General features: G+C 44.5%; 1 protein-coding gene across 13 annotated transcripts in view; it reads right to left on the bottom strand.

The window, feature by feature from the left end:
- Positions 1 to 22,239, bottom strand: part of MAPKAP1 (MAPK associated protein 1) — a 181,462-nt gene that overhangs the window by 15,386 nt on the left and 143,837 nt on the right. For 11 of the 13 annotated variants that reach the window (XR_013981354.1, XM_080989600.1, XM_080989603.1 and 8 more), the window contains one exon: positions 14,168 to 14,305. Coding sequence is in view for 12 of the 13 variants with exons in the window: in XM_080989600.1 (XP_080845726.1) it covers positions 14,168 to 14,305 (138 nt within the window). In the remaining variant the exon portion in view is untranslated. Of the gene's footprint in view, positions 1 to 10,815; positions 10,938 to 14,167; positions 14,306 to 22,239 lie in introns of all 13 variants that reach the window. The other 2 variants (XM_080989595.1, XM_080989596.1) reach the window with 1 other exon arrangement.

The following is a 22,239-nucleotide window of genomic DNA, read 5'->3' as shown; positions in this document are numbered from 1 at the left end:
AGATTTATATGCCCCCCCCCAAATGATTTAGGAAACAAAAAGCCAGGGAGACTCGGGTGAGGGTTTTATGTCCCTCCATGCCCAAATTGTACACTGTTAACGGCGTGAAATATTTGTTCAGCAAAACGATCAAAGCGGCACTTTGCTCTGCTGCTAGTTGGGACAGATGCGAGTTTCTGGGTTGCGAGGGGCAAATTGATTTCCATTTCCAGGAGTGCTTAGAGAACGTGATATACGGCTCTGGAGCCACCTTCCAATAGAATGTCACCGTGGGTAATACAGAGATCGATGTGGATTTCAATTTATTTATTTTTTGCTCCCTGTGTGTAAGAATGAGATTATGGGGACTGCCAACAGCAAGGGTATAGTGCTAACCACAGGAAGCAATATATACTAAGGAGAAGGGCCCATAGCTCAGGGGTAGAGCACCTGCTTTGCATGCAGAAGGTCCCAAGTTTGATCTCCGACATCTTTAGGTAGGGTCGGGAAAGACTCCTACCAATCAGCACAGAAGACGATACTGAACTAGACAGACCAATGGTCTGACTCTGTATAAGCCATTTTTCGTATGCTCCTCTCTTTTCTTTTGAGAATGGACAATAGCTCAGTGGTCAGTCATAGGATTTGCACACAGAAGGTTGTAGGTTCAATCCCAACATCTCCAGGTGGGGCTGGGAATGACTCTAGTTCAAAACTCCACTGGTAGATGCATCATTGGTTTGACTCTGTATAAGGCAGTTCCTGCTGTCCTTTCAAACTCATTCATTCCTAATATGGCAGACGCGGGCACCTTGCTGCCTTGGATGGGAAAGACAGGAACGTTCTACCTGGAGATGCTGGGGATTGAACCTGGGACCTTCTGCATGCAAGGTAGATGCTTTGTCACTGAGCTGTGGCCCTTACCTGGTGAAAAGGATTGGCAGAGGGTTCAGCCCTGAGAGGAGGAGGGTTCTTCACACAATCCCACATGATTCAAAGTGGAATTCAATACCTACAGGATGTGACTCCATGGGGAGTCGGTTTTAACAAGAACTATTATGAATGATAATAATAATAATAATAATAATAATAATAATAATAATAATAACAACAACAACAACAACAACAACAACTGAATCATACAATTATAGAATTGAAGAGTTGGAAGGGATCCCGAGAGTCATCTAGTCCAAACCCCTGCAATGAAGAAATCTCAACTAAAGCATCCATGACAGATGGCTGTCCAACCTCTGCTTAGAAACCTCCAAGGAAGCAGAGTCCACCACCTTCCGAGGGAGACGTTCCACTGACAGCTCTTACTATCAGAAAGTTCTTCCTGATATTTAGTCGGAATCTTCTTTCTTGTAACTCAATTTGGGTTCTACCCTCCAGAGCAGGAGAAAACAAGGTTGCTCCATCTTCCATGTGACAGCCCTTTAGATATTTGAAGATGCCTATCCTATTCCCTCTCAGTCTCCTCTTATCCAGGCCAAATACAGTGGTACCTCGGGTTAAGTACTTAATTCGTTCTGGAGGTCTGTTCTTAACCCGAAACTGTTCTTAACCTGAAGCACCACTTTCTTAACCTGAAGCACCAAGCCTCCTGCTGCTGCCATGCCGCTGCTGCACAATTTCTGTTCTCATCCTGAAGCAAAGTTCTTAACCCGAGGTACTATTTCTGGGTCAGCGGAGTCTGTAACCTGAAGCGTATGTAACCCGAGGTACCACTGTATACCCAACTCCCTCAATGGCTCCTCATAAGACTTGGTTTCCAAACTCTTGATAATCTTGGTCACTCTCCTTTGCCTTTGCACAATTTCCAGCTTGTCAATATCCTTTTTAAACTGTGCCCAGAACTGGACGCAGTATTCCCCCTGTGCTCTGACCAAGGCAGCATAGAATGGTACTATTACTTCCCTTGTTCTGGACACTTTACTTCTGTTGATGCAGCCTAGAACAATATTATAATTTTTTTTTGCTGATGCATCACACTGTTGACTCATGTTAAACTTGTGGTTTGTGAAGACCCCTGGATCATTTTCACATGTACTACTAGCAAGCACTAGTAGTCTGGAGTAGTTTGTCTTCCTTTGGTTGCCACCCTGCACTCAGCTCTTGCCTGTGGCTCCTAGCGGTCAGCATGCAACAGCAGCAACACCCTGGGAAATGGGTCTCAAACCGTTGGTGTGTTAGAGACTCCCCTGGCACGCGATGACAGGCTCAAGAGGATTGAGCAGTTGAGTGGGCCCAACAATAAAGAAGGTGGTTACTGCTTGTGCTGCAGAGAGAAATGAGGGGCAGATGGGCATGTCAACCTCAGAAAGTAGCCTATCTAGTAGAAGAAAAACTGATCCTAAACCTTCACTGCCTTTCAGCTATATTCATTTGTGAGAAAGCCTATAGAGGAAACTGTGACAAGTTTTCGGACAGGATGAGTGACTTAAAGTGAGGAACCTCTATCATGCCCAAACACCACATAATAGTCCTGAAGGTTAGTCCCCAGGACATTAGGTCAGCTAACCCTCCCTTATTTTAATTACTTTTGAGATTGGGATGAATTACGACTGAGGTGATCTGTACTCCCAAAAAGTTGATATTTTTGTTGTGCTTTGGCATTCAGCTTTTTACAGATACCACTCAGTATTTGGCTCTTTAACAGCTAAATTCTGTGATTTTGATAGTTGTTGTTCATCCCAATTCTTGACCTAAGTCAGGAGTCAACCTAAGACAAAAAAATGTATGCCTGATTTTCGTCCAGTGGTATGAGATCAAGACTTCTCGCATCCAGGTGGCAAATAGTGCCCTCAAACAAGGAGGCCGGATCCTGCCTCTGCTACTCCTGACATCTAAAACGAGGAGCTTTTTGAGTTGGAGGTGTTGAGACAGAGTCCTCTAGTGCCCAAACACCATTGGTTCTCATCCCTTTTAAGCTTACTCTCTGCAAGAAGCCCCCCCCCCCGCCCCCTTGTTTTGGAAGAGATGATAAATAAATCAAATTGCACTAAGCAGCCTTTCCACAGTTGCGATCGGGCTCCTTTGCCACGTCTGCACCTCATCAATCACGCCATTGTCTGCTTGAGAGCCGAGCCTTGTAAATGTCATATCCACTCAAGCCCAAGGAGAAGCGAATCCAAATGCAGCAAAGGAGTTTTAATTGGATAGTGTAATTAAACTGGGGAGGGGGAAGAAAGAAAGAGAGGGAGAAAGACCCAGCAGGCTGCCTTTGACAGGATAGATGAAGCCCCCCTTTTAATAGGGCTACAAACATATTTGTTAAAGAGGATGAGGCAATGAATGGTCTCTTCCTGATGGTGCTCTGGAGCACTCTGTGTGCACACACACACACACACACACAGAGCGAGAGAGAGAGAGAGAGAGAGAGAGAGAGAGAGAGAGAGGTCATTGCTGAATGGATGTGTCTAATAAGCTGGAGTCCTTCTGGGGTGTGTGAGAAGCTGACGGGCACACCCGCTATAGAACTCCCAGCTCAAAAGCAATGGGGAAAGCCCATCTTTAGGAATGGAGAAAGTTGCTTCATACTGAATTGGGTCCTTAATCCAACTAGCTCAGTACCGTTTGCACTTACTGACAACAGGTCTTTAAAATGGACTCATCAAAGAAAAGCCCTGGAATGGGTGACGAGAGACGAGAGTTTTGCCATGAAGCTCCTGCAGCATATGATGACACCATGCCAAGGGATACCAGCAAACGTAGGAAGCTGCCTTCTACTGGATCAGACAACTGGGTCCATCTAGCTCAGCACTATCTACACTGACTGGCAGTGGCACTCCTGGCTTTCAGGCAGGGGGCACTCCCAGCCCTACCTGGAAATGCCGGGAATGAATGGTGGACCTTCTGCATGCAAAGCAGATGCTCTTCCACTGAGCTGCAGCCCGTCCCAACTTTGCCTGCATACCTCATCCACCATGCCAGTGTTGGCCTTGCTCTCAAGAGTAGTCAGTGGTGGAAGCTGGCCTTTCCCTGGGTCTAGAGGGAGAAAGTGTTTTAAATAGAGGAAGGGGTGAATCAAAGGAAGACATGAAAGAGAAAAGTTAAGAGCCTCTTGGGACTTAATTTTGCAGCCTCCGTGCCAGTGCAATTTCAGAGTCTGGTTCTGGCCCAGAAGTGCCTGAAGGAAGAGAGGGCTTCTGAACATCTCCACACTACCATTCAATAGCCACAGCTCATACATCTCTAGAACCACCAGTGTGTGTGGCTGGCATTCCACATGGAAGCAGAGTACTGTCAAGACACAGAATGTGCTTTCCTGACCCCATTTTCAGTAACTATCTTCGGTTTTATCAGGAAGCACACAATAGCTGCCATGCTGTGTCTATGACCATGCACTGATCACTCTTCTGCTGTGGTTGGTCCCCATCAAGGCTATTAGGCTGGAAGAAGGGGAGCCCAACAGCAGATGGCGCCAGAGCCAATTACTTCTAATTTTGTCGACATCCTCCTCCAGGTTTGAGTTATAAAAAGGCATCACTGAGACCTTGACACTGCAATCCTATCCGCCACAGAAAGACATAATGGCGGCACAAACAACTTCTCCATTTTATCCTCACAATAAGCCTACGAGGTGGGTTAGGCTGAGAGATTGCAACTGGTGTAATGCAGGGATTTGAATCTGGGTCTCCCCACTTCTAGCCTGACACTAAACACAGAGCCATGTCCTAGAGGGACATGAGCAACCACTTTGCTGAAGTTAAGCAGGCCCAGGTCTGGTCAGTCTCTGGATGGGAGACCACTTGGGAACCCCATTTGCTTATTTACTGATTTTTATTTCTGAATTTATAAACTGCTCTGTGTTCAGAAGAAAACCCTAACAGAGTACAGAAACAGAACTTAAAATTAATGATATTGAAACAAGAATTAAAAACTGCCAGAATGAAACAGACTTAATTTGAGAAGGATTGGGGCAAAAGGAAGTTTTCAACAAATGTTGAAAATGCTTCTGTTCTTAGGGATGCAAATGTAGCAAAGCTTCCTATCACTGATACTCAAAGGTGGCTGAATGGAAATCCAATAAAGACACAACAAAAGCAATAAATGCAAAATGGCATCATTAAAATGTAATCTAAGAACCCAACCATCCTAATCAGGAACATAAAGCATTTAAGGAAGTCTAAAAAGGCCCCGTTGACACAGACATCAAGTCTTAGGTACCTGATGAAAGGTGAGCAGAGAGGGAGCCAGATGGATGTCTCATGGGACCAACCATGCTCTGAATCAGGCTCCCCCAAGCTGGTGCCTTCCAGATGTTTTTGACTACCATGCCCATGCTGGATAGGGCTGGTGATGATTCAAAACATCTGGTGGACACTGGCTTGAGGTAAGCTCTTCAGCATTCTGTGTCACAGGAGAGAAGGTCCTGTCTCTGGTGCTGACAACAGCAGAATTCTGATTAGGACCTCAGACATGGATCTCAAGACTCAGGCAACTTTATAAGCGAAGAGGCAGTGGCTGCGATGATGAGAAATTATCCATTTTTCTACTCTGTGCTTCCTCCCAAAGGAGCCCAGGGCGAATACATCAATTTCATTAAAAAGCATTCTAGAAACAATTAAAAACATTTTAAAAACAATTGAAAGCAATCACATTCTCTAAGCCAATGATTTAATGGTTGCCAGGAGCAGCATTTTTCAAAAGCCTGGACAAGCAGGAATGTTTTTAAAATCTTCCTGAAAGCTGATAATGAGGGAAGCAGACAAACCTCACCAAGGGCGGGGGGGGGGGGATTCCACAAATGGGGACCCACCACTGAGAAGGCTTGTTACAGGCCAACATCACATGGGCAGCCCCTTGTGGTGGCACAACCAACATGGCCTTAACTGCTGACCTCAGGGTTCAAAATGTTGGGGAAGGTGCTCTTTTAGGTCCTTTGGTTCCAAACCATTTAAATTTTGTATGCTAGGACTAAAACCTTGAATTGGGCCCAGCAGTTCACTGGCAAGTCAGTGCAGAGCTTTCAGGACCCGTGGAAACTTAAATAAATAAACAGATGTGCTCAGCAAACAAAACATCCTGTTGATTTCTGGGTCTGTGTCCTAACATAACCCCATTTGTAAACTCACAAGGGTGATGCTACACCCAATGTGTTCAGCCCAGGAAACGAAGACACCTTTGGCTGCAAATGCTTACTGCATCTCAAAAACAAAGGCTAAAACAAAACAACAGCATTTGGGGGCCTGTTAATTTGGCTATCACTTACAAGCCAGCCCGGATTGTGCTGGAGAAAGCTATTTTCGTGGAGATGCCAAATTCGACGGGAAAAAGGACTGACTCGTGTAGCAACATCAATCAAAACGTCGGCCCTCTTGGCAGCTCTCGACAGTGAGGAGGGTTCAAAGGTTGCGGGATAAAGGAATAGGGAGGGGGGGGGTGGCAGCATAGGAGAAAGCTGTGCTCTGGTTCAGCTCTAATATGCCCTAGCTGGAAGTATTGTGCGGAGGTACCTACCACCCCTCTGCTGTATTAGGCAGCTTTCATTAATCTTCTCGCCATCTTCCTTAACTAGCCATGCAGAACCGCTCGATAGCAAGACACATAATGGGAAGGCCCCTGCGCCTATTACCAGGTTAACATTCTGTTAAGCCCCAGCACAACAATGGAACAGGAATCGAAAGGGAATCTTAAAACCGTGAGCCACAATCCAGGCAATTAAATTACAACTTGGGAGCCACCAGTGTACATGCGTGGGGCCCGCAGAGGGGTGTTGTGTGTGTGGAGTAGGGCCGCTGGGGAAAGTATTGCTGCCAGAGAATGACGAAATTCCATTTAGATAGAAATTATTCTATTAATGGGGATGGGGCCGTAGCTCAGTGGCAGAGCATTGTATGCAGAAGGTCCCAAGTTCAGTCCCCAAAGGCACCTCCAAGTAGAGCTGGGAGAGGCTCCCTGCTTGAAACCCAGGCAAGCTGCCAATCAGTGCCAATGCAGAACTAGATGGATCAATGGGTTTGACTCAGTACAATGCAGTACTTGTATTGTTTAATTCAGCCCCTGTATTCAGAACCAGAAGGGCCGAAGTATTCCTTTCTTTTCAAGTGAACAGCAAAAGCAGTGCATTTGCTTTCCATGGGGACGGTCTCGGGTTCAAGCCCTGGCACCTCCACGTTGGGCTGAGAAAGGCCTGCTGCCTGAAACTCTGGAGAGCTGCTGTTACGTCAGCATAGACAGTGCTTGGCTAGAAGGATCAATGGGTATGACTCAGTAGAAAGAAGTTTCCTATGCTCCTAATAAGTGAATTTAGTAAAACAATGGGGAGGAAAATGGTTGACATGGATTGGGTTTTTAATGCTTTTGCCACCAAGCTCAATGCTTGGCAACCACACCACTGCCTTCTGAGGTTGGTGGGTGGCACCACCGTGTGGTTGCCACATGTTGGAAGGCTGGGAGAAGCTAATGCAGAAGAATTATCATTATTGTGTATCATTCTCAAATGCCTAAAATGTTTTAAGTGCTATACAGAAGATAAATAGACAATCCCTGCCTGCAGGCTTGCAGCCCTTCCAGATAACCTGTTTATGGAGCCTTCATCCTGTTTTGTTTGCATAAAGCTTATACAGAGGTTAGATTACACCCGGTCTTTACTGAGCATTCATCCTGATTTGCCTTCAGGATGTTTACATGTCTTCCCATTCACCCCACATTTTCCAAAACTAAAAAAAGTCTGGTATTTTTGCGCTAAGGTGCAAAAGTGGAGGGCTTTAATCCATTTTAAATGCACAAATCTAAAGTTCTGGTATGCAAGCTGTCACTCCAGAAAAGTACTAATTGTCTGCAATCTCAGAGACACGACACACACAAAAAAGGGATGTGGAGAAATGAGGTAAACAATCTTGAGCATTAATCCTCAAAGTAATATAGTTGTTCTCAGAATTCTCAGCAGGGGTGCCAACTTGAATAAAATATTGGGGTGGGGTTCCAGGTAAGCCCCACCCCATCACACCCCATTTGAATGATAGTGCCCATCAACTTTGGGGGGGCAGCCCCCTCAAACATTTTAGGGGGTGGGGAGCTAACAGACCTTGGCCCCTGGGAGTTGGCTTCTATGATTCCCAGCTTGAATGGAAACAGCTTGAGGAGGGGCCAAATGGTAGCTGGTCTCTCAGCTTAGCCAATGGGAGAGGCCTTGCTCTCCTGCCTCTACCTCTGCTGCAGCTGAGTGATAGAGGAGGGCCCTCATCCCTGGGAGTTGTAGCCCAATAGCACCTGGAGGCTCTGCCCCCATTCTGGCTGGATGCTTGGCCCAATGCAGTAAGGCTCTTGTGGTGCTCCAGGTTTGAAAGGAAACAGATCTGGAGGCCAAACCCTCATGAATGAGTTAACAAAGCAAGTCACTCATTTGAACACTTGGTCAAAATCGCTGCCCTGCAGAAACTCTGCTAATCTGGTTGCCTCAATTTTTCAGCAGCACAACATGGCTATAAGCCACAAGGACTATGTTCTCCCTTCACAGTCAGAGGCAGTATCCCTCTATATACCAACTGCTGAACATCACAGGGAGGGAGGGTGCGGTGGGATTCAGGGCCTCTCAGAGGCCTCTGATTGGCCACTGCAAGAACAAGATTATAGACTAGATGGGCCACTGGGCTGATCCATCAGGGAACTTCTGATATTCTTAAGTTAACATCCACACAGCCTTCATTGGTCATGTTCCACCCACAAGAGTTTGTTTTTGTGGAGGAGGCAATGGCTTGAGGAACTGACTCCCGACCTGTCTTCTCCTCAAACAATGTAAAGAGACATTAAGAGAATCAGATTTCCTTTAAATTACACTATTGCCAAAGGACATAATTGTATTAAGCTTATTACGTTGCTTCCTTTAGACTTTATATTATGTACGCTTAATTGAGATACAGGGCTCTTTTTTGGCAATAAAAATGGTAGCTCCTTTATTAAGACTTAAATCTTCCTCGTTAACGACAGGACGCTTCCCCTCAAGATTCAAAACCTGCAAAATCTTTTGTGATAATCAGATGGTGGTTGATTTAAACAAGCACTTTATAGATATGGTGTTTTGCAATATTCTAATGGGCTTGGGGTTTTACAAGCACCTCTCCCAGTGTTTGAGTTCAAGCAGCCGGATTTATATGGCAAATAAAGATTCAGAACCTTGAGCCAGCCTAGCATAAGAGGCAGAAATATTCTCAAAGGCCAATTAGGAGCAGAAACGACTCTGACACATCCCTGTGCATCAGGCCATCTTCAAGCTGCCAAATTATTCCAGCAGGCAACAATCCTATCCTGGGTCCCATGGAAATCTGAGGGCTGACTGGATCAGGAGAAGCTTGGAGCATTGGAGCTGGAAAACCAAAGGGAACATCCTAGACGGATGGGGAGGTGCAATTGGAATCCCAAGAAGTGTGTGATTCTGGGGAGGGGTTCTACTCTGAGTAGGGATGAGCGCTGGATACAGCCCTATGTCCACAGACACCCACATTTAAGAGATGTTTCTGAAGGGTATTCTCTGGTGATCAGGGTAGAGGAAAGAGGTTTATGTTATTGAAAGCAGAAGTTGACGCCTTTGGAGAGGGAGTCTCTTTTTAACAAAAGAGCAAAGGCGTCTTTGTACAGTGGAAGTGCAGGACCATCCGTTTGTGACACGTTCCAGTGCACCTCGGAAAGAGTAGATGGAGGATGGTTGTGTTACAAGAGATAAAAACATGGAAACAAAATATATTGCAGAACTCAAAAACCGTTATCTCCCCCTCAGCCTCGCTCCCTCTGCCATAATTCATTTCAAGGAAGCCCCAGGAATAATTTTTGATGTAAACTCTGCAACAAACATATATCACGTTGCTGATAGGATCACAGGCAAACCTAGGGCTATGAAGAAAGCATCATTCCTTCATCCACCCAAATAAGTGTTATAAGTGTTACTTCCCCTCTTTAAAGGTTCAAAAGGGACTCATTGAAGAAAAAGCCCCAGAATGGGTGACAAAGAACCTGTTTTGCTGTGAACCTCCTGCAAGGCATGATGAGACAATGCCAGGGAATGTCAGCAAACAGATGACTTCCAATGGGTCAGACAATTGGGTCCACCTAGTTCAGCAGTGTCTACACTGACTGGCAGCAGCTCTCCAGGATTTCAGGGAAAGGGCACTCCCAGACCCACTGGAGAAGCTGCGGATGGGACCTGGGACCTTCAGCATGGAAAACAGAGTATCTGGTAATCTACTGAGTTACAACTCTTTGCAGGAACACAATAAGTTGTCTTATACTGAAGCAAATCATCACTCCATCAAAGACAATAAAGTGGTACCTCGGGTTAAGTACTTAATTTGTTCTGGAGGAACAAATTCTTAACCTGAAACTGTTCTTAACCTGAAGCACCACTCTAGCTAATGGGGCCTCCTGCTGCCGCTGCGCCGCCGGAGCACGATTTCTGTTCTCATCCTGAAGCAAAGTTCTTAACCTGAGGTACTATTTCTGGGTTAGTGGAGTCTGTAACCTGAAGCGTATGTAACCCGAGGTACCACTGTATTGTCTACACTGTATGGCAGAGGCTCCCCGGGATTTCTGACAGCGGTTTTGCCCTGGACATTAAACCAGGGATGTTCCACATGGTAAGCACGTGCTCCATCACTGAACTCATCCTTTCCTCATGCAAAAAGTTTTTAAAATCTTTTTTCATTATTTTAAAACCATAAATATCTATTTTTGTTACATTACTTGTAGTTAATTTTTAAAAAGTTATACAAAATTTAAAAACTACAGTGCTATCAAACAGTATACATAAACCATGTGCAGTTAAAGATCACTGTTGAACGAAAGCATGAATATATTTTGAGGTGTACCCAAAGAGAAATTAAAACTGAATGGATTCACCTCCAGGCTGAATTTCCTAAGGCGCAAAATGCATCTTTCCTCAACTCAAGCTGCTATTCTTCTGGGCAAGGATTCTTGACTTAAATTCCTCCAGGAGTTTGAAAAGGACGCTCTTTTCCCATCTGTGTGGGGAACGATGTACAGTGCAGTTAAGACCAAAGTTCCTTTCAAGCCATGTGCAACCTCCATATGCCGCTTAAAGGTCCCCAGAGATCCTTCTGACATTACAAAAAGGCGAATGAGCCAAAGTGGTCTAGCTAGGGACCGGGTCCTGGACCCCAAGGACGCAGGACTGGCTAGATCCTGAATAATTATGTTGCACAAAAGTTTGATTGTGGAGGGTGACCTGGTTGTTGCTTAGAAAAGAGCCTCAGGATTGTAGGGAAGACAACATGGGTGGGATTCAAATAGCTGCAAGCTTCACTCCCGTTTCCTGAGAGCTTTAGGCACAGGAAACCAGGAAAGTGGAATTTAGGGGTCTGTGCACTGTAATGCTTGGGAGCGTGGGGGGGGCGGGCTTCTGGATCTTGACTCAGTCACTTTCTCTCATTATTTATGTATTGCAGCTTCACTTAGGGAGCAATCCCCAGTAACTACTAATTTTGTTTTGTTTATTTAGGGCATTTGTACCCTGCTCTTCAGCCAAAAAGGTTCCTAGAAAGATGTATAGTCAAAGGAAGGCAGTCCCTACCCATAGGTTTACAATCTAAAGAAGGGGGAAAAGTCTAACACATGTCAAAATGAAAAAATGTATGTCAAAATAACTATTTCAACTGTGAACTATAACAAAAAAAAATCACATGTTCAAATCCTGTGTGTGCGTTTATGTGTGTGGTTATCCCACTTTCCCCAATAATAATCAAATCAAATCATGAGAAAATAACTGTTTAGTCATGCACATTTCACACAAAGTTATATTTATCCCTCAAGCTTCTATTCCAGGGGCACAGGTGCTCCATAAAAAAATGGAAAGAGCCCTGCTGAAAGAGATGCAAAGGTCCACCCAGGCCAGCATCCCAGCTCCCAGCTCCCAGCCAGTCAAATGTTTCCAGTCAGGCCACCCTCTGCTCTTTAAAAAGCCGTCTAAATCTGGGACTGTGTGGTCCCATTTTATAGGAGTGAATTCCATAGCACAATTCTGTATTCTGTGAAGAAGTACTTTCTCCCTGTTGGATCTAGGATTTCTCTAATTAAGAAAGAAGGCATAAAATCCCATCCTGTTGCATTGGATGAGACCTTGATCTATTTTATATTATTGACGGGGAGATAATAATTTATTGGTCCACTTTCTCTGCCCTATGCATGTTACTATAGACCTCTATTCTCTCCCCATTTAGTTATCCTTTTTTCCTAAACCATGGGTTACTTAACATTTTCAGCTAGTGGGCACACTGGAATTTTGAGGAAGTGCTATAGGCACCAGTTGCAAAATGGCTGCTGTGGGTGTGTGAGAGAGAGAGACGGGGTGGGGAGAGACGTAGCACAAAATGCCTGCCACTGGGGCACAGTAGAAAGAGCAAACATTTGAGGGGATTTTTACTGAGACTTTTTGTGGGTGCCACAAGAGGCAGTAGCTGCACACTGGTGCCCACGGGTACTATGCTGGCACTACCTGTCTAAATTAACTAGATTGAGCACATTGGGGTTGGGATTTGTTAGGTTAGTATCTTCTGCCTTCAACTGCATAATAACATAAGGGTGCTGGCACAGAACGGCAACGGAGTCCAGTGGAGAAATGAATTCTTACCCTACCTGCCTGCACATACAAACTGTCAGGGCAGGAATCAGTTTGTTTGTATTATGGAACACCTACCAACATCCATACTCTGCTGATCATTAAGGTCTTTGGCCCTGCTGCCACTGCTGCCTGCTTACCCACTCTAACCATCTGACCCAGAGGGAGAATGCTCGTGGGTGCAGTTAGGTATCAGGCCCTCAACTTAGTGGTCTAATGCCACAGGGGCAGGAATGCTTCTGAATACCAGTTACTGAAAACCACAGGAGGGGAGTGTATTCTTGTGCTTAGGTCCTGTTTGTGGGATTCCCCTTGAGGAATCTAGCTGGACACAGATCCTGGACTGAAAGGGCCATTGATCTGATCCAGCAACCAGGCTCTGCTTACGTTCTTATACCCAAATTGTATTATTTCAGTTGTGAAACATACAATTAACATTTGGCATCACCATCATCATCATCATCATATCCTGAACATGTCCAGTTTCACATTTTGAATTCACTTTAAATCAGAACACACTCATGATTACAGAAATGAAATGAGTTTTGCTTCTGCTGCTAAATGCAGTGTTCCTTTGCAGCTGCATATTTACCGTATTTTTCGCTCTATAAGCCGCACCAGACCACAAGACGCACCTAGTTTTTGGAGGAGGAAAAGCCAGAAGCCAGAACAGCAAGAGGGATCGCTGTGCAGTGAAAGCAGCGATCCCTCTTGCTGTTCTGGCTTCTGGGATAGCTGCACAGCCTGTATAAGATGCACAGACATTTCCCCTTACTTTTTAGGAGGGAAAAAGTGAGTCTTATAGACCCCCCAAAAAAAGGTACATGCCTTGTGGTTGATGCCGTATACAACACGAGGTGTGAGATGGGGACATAGGTTGCGGGGGTGGGGTGGGTGGAATCTGTGCCGTGCATAATTAGGTCCATAGGCCAGAGGATCCCCACCAGTGCACTAAAGGATGAGCCTGCACAGATCACCAGATCGCACAGCACTGCATTTATATCCCATCTTTTCTCCAAGGTGTGAAGGTTTCTCCTCGTTCTCATTTAATCCCCACAACAGCCCTGCAAGGCAGGTGAGGCTGAGAGGCAGTGACTGGCACAAGGTCACCCAGGGAGCTTCATGGCTGAGGGAGGATTTGAATCCTGGCCTCCCAGCTTGAAATACAGCACTTTAACTGCTATATGACATGGACTACACTGGAATTTGGCTGGCAGGGTTTGGCTGGAGCGGGGAAGCCTTTGAGGGGAGGATATTTGACTGCTGGTTTGATTTGATTTATTGTATTTCTACGCCACTTTTCATTCAAATGAATCTGAAAGGAGCTTACAAACAATAAATAACAATAATAGAACATAACAAATACAGCCTAAGTCCTATACAATAATTAACAAATCATTAATAAAACAGTTGCAATCTATAAAATACAGCACTATTAACAAAACAGTGACTAAAAATGAGCTAAACATCACAATTACAACAAAAGGCATATTACATGACTGAGAAATCAATGTGGCATTTATAATCTATAAAACAATAGGTCGGATGGGCAGGGGTGGATGGAAGGGAAGTGGGAAGGGGCTAGGAGGAAACAGGGAAGATAGACAGGATACTCACTTGGGCTCTTTTCTTCTGCAAGGTCACAAGTGCAGAGGAGCTCACAATCGATGGAGATGGGCTTCTGCTTAATCCAGAACTTAGTGCTGGCTTTCTGATTTGTTACAGGATCCACCTCCACCTTGTCTCCCGAAATGCCTGAGTGCCCAGAGACAAAAACAAGCGAGCAGGTTTTTGAGCGAGCAGGTTTAACATTCCCTGCCCCCATGTTTGTGTGTGGCCTTCCTAGTGTTTGCTGGTTTCAATCTGCCTTACGCTAACTCAGACCATTGGTGTACCTAACTCAGTATTGTCTACACTGACTGGCAGCAGCTCTCCAGGGTGCCTGGCAGGGGACATTCCCAGTCCTACCTGGAGGCAACAGGGGCTGAAGCTGGGGCTCTCTGCATGCAAAACAGCAGCTCTACCACCAAGCTATGACCTTTCCCTATGTATGTTCAGTTGCACTGTTATTTGTGTGCTGGCTTTTTTTTGCTCTTTATTCACTGTGCTGCATATTTGCTTTCATATGTTGGGTTAATCTACCATTCTCGCCAGTTTGGCTATTGTTGAAACTGGAGTTCCGATGTTATGAATTATTGATCTGCACTTTTTATTTCTGCACTTCACCCAGAGAGAGGAGGACATCTTGGAAGGAAGCCTGAAACTCTTAACTATATATCTACAATATAATAAAACATATTAATAATATAATATTAATATAATATAATATAATATAATATAATATAATATAATAATGCTGCCTCCTGAACAAAGTCTCCAGTCTGGCATGTTGAGTAGTAACACAGTCACTGTATTTTCATCCCTTTGAATTTCACTGGTGAATGAACAAAGAAAGAAAGAAAGAAAGAAAGAAAGAAAGAAAGAAAGAAAGAAAGAAAAGGAAGCAAATCTTAATAGCCACTGCTTCCTCCAAGATGCCAAAGGAGCTAACTAAGAAGTTAATCTACCCTGGGAGAGGCTCGGTAATTTATAACAGATTCTATTATGGGTTTCCCCATCCCTCCTCTCCTCGAAAGCAACAACCTTGCTGTGCGGAGCAAGAATGGACAGCATCTCATTGCTTAACTTACAATTACAAGGTTTCTCCTCTGACATGAGTGACCAAACCTCTCTATATACTTTTTCATAGTGGCAGCTGTGCGGGGAAGACTTAAAAGTAATTACATTTTTAGGTCATGAGTTATAGGTCAAGGTCACGCTGAAATAGGCAAAAGGAATAAAGAGTATTTAAAAACAACATGCAGGGGAAGCTGTTTCTTTGTCTAAAGGGGGCGGGGGAGTGAAAAAGCAGAGAGGTTCTTTCCCCAGCTCTCTCTCAGATTTTTTAAAAAAATTATATGAGATTATTCTGAGATCATTTTTAAAGGAAGGAAGGGAGAAGAAAGGGAGGTCTAAGAAATACAAATACTCTCCTTCTGCCCCCTCCCAAATCACAATCTCTGGAAAATATAACCCCAAACAGCACAAAAGATATAGCAAAATTATCAAGGGGCTTGAGGCAAAACTAATGTGTTTTGCTGCAAGAGCCTAACCTGGCTCTTCATATGAAAACACACAGCCGTTTCCTAGCCCCGATCCATAGCTTCTTCATGCACACAGAGAACTCTTGGTAAGCAAGGACGTGTCCCCATTGCATCTATAAACAAAACTAAAAATGGAGGATACGGTGAACATCAAAACCCCTCAACGCGATTCCACAGTTCACTAATGCACTGGAAAGAAAAGCATTCATTCCATCAACTTCTAGTATTTTACATGTCTACTTAAGAAGCAAGCACCGTTAAGTTCAATTAGACTTTGGCAAACCTTTCTAAATTTGCACTTTCCAAAACAATGCACAAACCCAAAGACAGAAGTCTTTTGAAATTTACACTTCTCTGAATTTCGCAGTGTAGTTCGCTGGCCAAATAATATATAAGAAAGAGCATGTGCTTCAGGAAGGTGTGCATATAAATGCATTATTTCAAGGGAAATTGTTTTGCATAAAGTTTGCATTACATGCAAATGTGTGCATTGATAGGGGGAATTCACACTAAAATGCTGACCCCAGTGAGTTTTATTTTTTACTGTTGAGAAGGAGTGCATAACAGAAGCCTTCACCATTGGTCAACAGCATTAAATTTATGGCCATGATTGGTAAGCTAGCATTCACATTTGTTGACACCAAATCTTGTGTAATCAGTTCAGTAACACTGCCAGCATTTTAATTTCATTTCAGTGCTCATTTGTATGAGCTTTTAACATAGAGAAAATAGGAAACTGCCTTAGACAATTGGTCCATCTAACTCACTATTGTTTACAGTGACTCTCAGAGGCTTTCAAGGGTTTCAGGCACAGACCCCCTCCCAGACCCACCTGGAATTGCTGGGGATTGAACCTGGGACATTCTGCATAGAAAATAGGTGCTCTACCACAGAGTATTTCTTATAGAAATTAACGTAAGATTCTAGCACTCATGATTCTAAATAAAGGGCCGATTAAAATAAGAACATAGGAAGCTGTTGTAGAATAAGCCAGACCACTGGTCCATGTAGCTCAGTACTAGCTACATTGACTGGCAGTGGCTCTCCAGTGGCGATTCAGGCAGGGGTCTTTCCCAGCCCTACCTGGAGATGATGGGGATTGAACCTGGGCCTTCTGCAAGCAAAGCAGATGTTCTACCACTGAGTCCCAGCCCTTCCTCATAGGAGTTGCGGGAGCTAGTGCATCAGGGCCTTCAAAGCTCCCTCTTCCTAGTGCCCTTCTGGCTCCTATTTCATCCTCTCACCATAAGCAGACAGGAACCTGTGCAGTGACTTTCTGAAGTCTGCTGTGCAAGCCCTGGCCTGGCAATAGGACTGGGTACATGGCACACAAAGTTGTTTTCAGGTGCCTGGGGGGAATCCAACCTCTAGGTTAGGTTATTGCAATGTGTGGGGCTGCCTATGAAAACAGTTTAGAACTTCAGGTGGTGCACAATTGGGTGGCCAGGTTGCTCACTGGGGCAAGACGGTTTGAGCATATTACACCAGTCCTGACCTGACTGCACTGGCTGCTGATTAGTTTCTGGGCCCAATTCAAAGTGCTGGTTTTGACCTATAAAGCCTTAAACGGCTCAGGACTGCAATACCTCAAGGACAGCCTCTCCCCATATGACTGCAATACCTCAAGGACAGCCTCTCCCCATATGAACTGACCCAGTTCATCATCTGAGGCCCTTCTTCATGTACCTCTTCTGCAAGAGGCCTGGAGGGTGGTAACACAAGAACAGGCCTTTTCTGCAGTGGCTCCCTGTTTGTGGAATGCTCCCCCAGGGTGGCTTGCCTGGTGTTACATATATTTAGGTAGCAGGTGAAAACATTTCTCTATAACCAAGCCTTTTTCTGATTAAACGTTCTATGGGCTTTTAAATGTGTTTGTGGGAGCAGCATAATTGGTTTATTTTTGTTTTATTATGTATTTTGTGTTCTCATTTTGTATTTATTTTTATGTTGTGAACTGCCCCATCATATTCAGATGAAAGGCAGCATACAAATTTAATAGATAATAATAATGATAATAATAATAATAATTTGCTGCCTCTCTTTTTCTCCTACAGTTTCACCCTCCTAACACTAAATAATGTGTGATTTCCCGAGGATGCATTCGTGGTGAGTTTTGGCACCTATTTTTCTAGAAAAATAGCACTGCTTAAGAATGAGTTCTATGGGGCACAGGTGGTGCTGCGGTCTATACCACTGAGCCTTGGGCTTGCCGATCAGAGGGTTGGCGGTTCGAATCCCTGCGATGGGGTGACCTCCCGTTACTCGGTCCCTGCTCCTGCCAACCTAGCAGTTTGAAAGCACGTCAAAGTGCAAGTAGATAAATAGGTACCGCTCTGGCGGGAAGGTAAACGGCGTTTCCGTGCGCTGCTCTGGTTTCACCAGAAGCAGCTTAGTCATGCTGGTCACATGACCTGGAAAAACTGTCTGCGGACAAACGTCGGCTCCCTCAGCCAGTAAAGTGAGATGAGCGCCGCAACCCCAGATTCGTTCACAACTGGACTTAACTGTCAGGGGTCCTTTACCTTTTTAAAATACCGTATTTTTTGCTCTATAAGACTCACTTTTTCCCTCCTAAAAAGTAAGGGGAAATGTGTGTGCGTCTTATGGAGTGACTACAGGCTGCGCAGCTATCCCAGAAGCCAGAACAGCAAGAGGGATCGCTGCTTTCGCTGCGCAGCAATCCCTCTTGCTGTTCTGGCTTCTGTGATTCAGAATTTTTTTTTTCTTGTTTTCCTCCTCCAAAAACTAGGTGCGTCTTATGGTCTAGTGCGTCTTATAGAGCGAAAAATACGGTAAGGAATTCTAGATGTGCAAACTCTCTCCTGGAGTCAGTTCCCACGGGGGGAAAAAGCAGTACCTATTTAGGATCCACAGACAATCTGTTCTTTGGGTATGACAACTTCCTTCAGAGATTTTCAAAAGACACCTTCACTCAGCCCTTTGAAGTCTTCCAGCATTAGGAATACTGATGTTATCTACGCTTTATGGCTGCCTTGCAGAGGAGCTCACCCCAGGACAAGGCAGCTTTGTTGTCTCAGCACCATGGAGAGTTCCTAGTGAGCAATTTGCCCTGGCAAGGTTGGAAGTGTACCGGGGCCCTTGGAGCCTCTCTCACCAGTCCACTTTTCCTTGGCTCCTCCCCCTTTGTTGAGGAACTGTAGACTCTGTGACTTCTTGGTCACAGACTGATCTGGTGTTTTCATAAAGTTGTGGCTGGTTGTCTGATGCATGCAAAGTTATCTGCTAAGTACGACAAAGGTTCCTTTTAACTGTACAACTGAATTTACAAGCAGGTTCTGCTATTTAAATGCTTGTTATGGGAATATTCACATACCCAAACACAAGGAATTAGTACCCAAGCTTGCTATGAACACTACAGATTCAAATATTCAGGCAGCCAGACCTGTTTGTAATACTGTAAGCAAACAAGCAATCTTAAACTGGGAGAAAATGCTAAACCCGGAAGTGACCCAAAAAGTCACAAAAAGGGATGGTTCAGAGCGAGGGCAGAACTGGGTGTTTGCAAGCTTTGTCAGTGATGTTTCAAATCTACCGTATTTTTCTGTGTATAAGACGCACCCATGTATAAGACGCCCCCTACTTTTGGGGACCCCAAATTTAGAAAATGGGCATATTCACTATCCGTGTATAAGACGCTCCCAGATTGTTAACTTTATTTTAAAGTAAAAAAACCTAGTCTTATACACGGAAAAGTACGGTACACGATTTCACTTAAACGCGCGGTGCCTTGGAATGTAGCTCCCAGCATAAATTGGGATTTGCCTGTACCAAACAAGATGCACCAGCAGATTCCATATGTCTTAAGGGCCCATTGGCAGATTCTAAATGTCTATGTTTTGTATCCAAAGCTAGGATTGGTCTTGGACTGTGACTACAGGTGTACAGGTATCCATCAGCGATCAGGATAGGATTTCTTTATTTTATTTTTTTAAAAACCCACAGAAGCTTAGCCTTGGGGGCCAGGATTCTTATTTTTTTCTCTTTCAAATGCTGAGGCCACCAGAACAACTCCAGGTTTACACCCAGCGAAATTAATGGACCTGAGTAACTCAGGTTCCTTAATGCCAATGGCTCTGCTCTTAGTAGAAACAAATAGGAGACGGCTAAACATCCCAAGGCAGACTTTCTCTGCGCTTGGTTTGGGGAGGGAGGGAGCATTCCTTCGACCTGTCTACAAATAGACCCTGCTGCCCTATACCACAAATGGGTTTTGCAACCTACTCACCAGGTGGGCGCCACTACAGGGATGGAGCAAGGTGGCAGCCACCATTGCCTTTTAGCCGCTCCCTCTGCTGCACCTACCCAGCTCATGACAAGCTGGCATGAAAGAGAAACCGGAGGCAGGAGGAACAGGTGACCTCCACGCGTGTTGTGTTAACCTTAGCTCCTGCGGGCGGCCAAATGTAGCGTAACCCTCATTTGGAACCTGACCACTGCAGCCGAGCTGGGAGCAGCCCCGCCAGCAAAGGCACTGCGCATTTCAATTAATCAAGTGGTGCAATTTGTCACCCGAGCACCCACCCCTCCCATCCCAGATCCCATATTTCAATTACGCACGGTGTCAAGAGCCCAAAAGGACGCTGGTAGTGTGTGAACTAATAAGGGGGAGAGAGAGGAGACGCTGGATTCTCTATCAGGAGAGAAGCTTCCTTATTAGAGCATTTCACTCTTGGCAGCCTGAGCATCAGTTGTCCAATAAATAAATAAACAAATAAAACAAATAAACAAATCTACATATCTCCCCTGTGGAAATATTACTAGCAGCTGTTGGCTTGACGTTAAAAACTTCTTCCTATTTTTTGCCCAGCTGTGGCGCAGAATGAAAAGGCACAGCTACTTTATAATGGAAACAAACCACAATACTTTTTCTTTCATACATCCTCTTTCTTCAATAGATTAAAAAACAAATACAAATAGTCCCTGTGGGCCTTCTCTTCCCTTTATTAAAAACAACATAAAAGGCAAACAGCAAAAAAACACACCAAAAAAATTTCATTCAGTGCCACTCCAAGAATTCGCACAGAGTGGAGTCAATATTGTTAATGCACCCATGTTAATTTGATAGGATTTGTCAGGTAACTCCACTGGAAAATTATATAAAACTGTTCCAGATGAACAGATGATAGTGACATGAATTAAAGTGATAGAACAATAGTGGAATATAAACCAGAAATGACACCCAAAGTGGCTGTTGATTTATTGCCATCCTGAGTCTGGTTCTGGGTTTCCATGTATATTAGCACTACAAATCTGGGTCCATTTAGCCGAGAGATGCTCATACATACATCACCGACTCCTGCTCCAAGCCAAGGTCACTTCTGGTTGCATCAATCTTTTCCTACGGAGGCTACTTCACACACACACACACACACACACACACACACACACACACACACGAATGAAGGCAGAGACTGCAGAGCCACCTCGGATGTAGCAAACTCCCCTCTCTCGCCCCATTTCATCTTTCCTTTATCATGTAAAATGCACTTTAAACTTCCTATTATTTTTATCTGCAAATTGTTGCTGTATACCCCCATCTATTATAACCGTTATCGTCGCATCGCTCGCACCTCCTTGCTCAGGCATGGATCTGCAGGACCACGCATCCTTTGTCAATTCCGTTCTCACCCCCTCTTTCTCTCCCCCTGCATCATTTATTGCCACCCCCCACCCTTTTGGGGGGCATTTCCACAATGCCGAACACCCCTGTATTGTTTCATCAATCCTGTAGCATTTGGGGGGATTTGGCTGGGTTTGCACTATGCCGAAACCTGTGTAGTTTGATCAATTCTGTAGCATTTTTCTTACGCCTGGCCCTAACCAAACAACAAACAAAATAGCAGCCTTATACCAAATAAGACGGTTGGTCCATCTAGTTCTGTTCTGTCTAACCTCACTGGCAAAGGCTCTCTAGGATTTCAGGCGGCAGACATTCCCAGCCCTACCTGGAGTTGATGGAAATTGCACTGAGGACCCTCTGAATGCAAAGCAGGTTTTCTGCCCCAAATATTACAATCATTGTAGTTCAGTTGAATGAGCCAATGAGATCTGGGATAAGTTGCACATGAACAGAGGCTCATGCTGTAAACGGTTCATGCAAAGCAGGTGCTCTACCACTGAGCAATGTTTGTTCCTGTAAAAATGGAGCAAGATTCTAGTCCTCAGGATTATAAACAAAGGGCCGATTCAAAGAAGAACGCAGGAAGCAATATCTGGGATACAGCAATGTCTGAGTGTCTCACCAGACACAGGAGGGCAATTAAAGGCATAACGAATAGAGACACCTTCCAAGAAACAGGGACCCCTTTCTTTAACTATGTTAATGACCAAAATCAAGTCCTTATTATACCTGCTCCTTCTTCTCAGTGGAGAGGTTACGTTAAGTAATAGGTTTGAACACTGAATGTGTGAATTTATGTCTAAAGTCAATGGACAGGATAAACACTACTAGATGTAATGCTGGTTATTGTTATTGTATTTGTTTAAAAACCAATAAAAATGTTTTTATGGTTTTGTTTGTTTTTA

The sequence above is a fragment of the Podarcis pityusensis genome, assembly GCF_964106645.2.
Source record: "Podarcis pityusensis genome assembly, chromosome: Z".
Classification (NCBI taxonomy): domain Eukaryota; kingdom Metazoa; phylum Chordata; class Lepidosauria; order Squamata; family Lacertidae; genus Podarcis; species Podarcis pityusensis.
The sequence above is the reverse complement of the archived record's forward strand: the minus strand, read 5'-3'. Positions and strand labels throughout refer to the sequence as shown.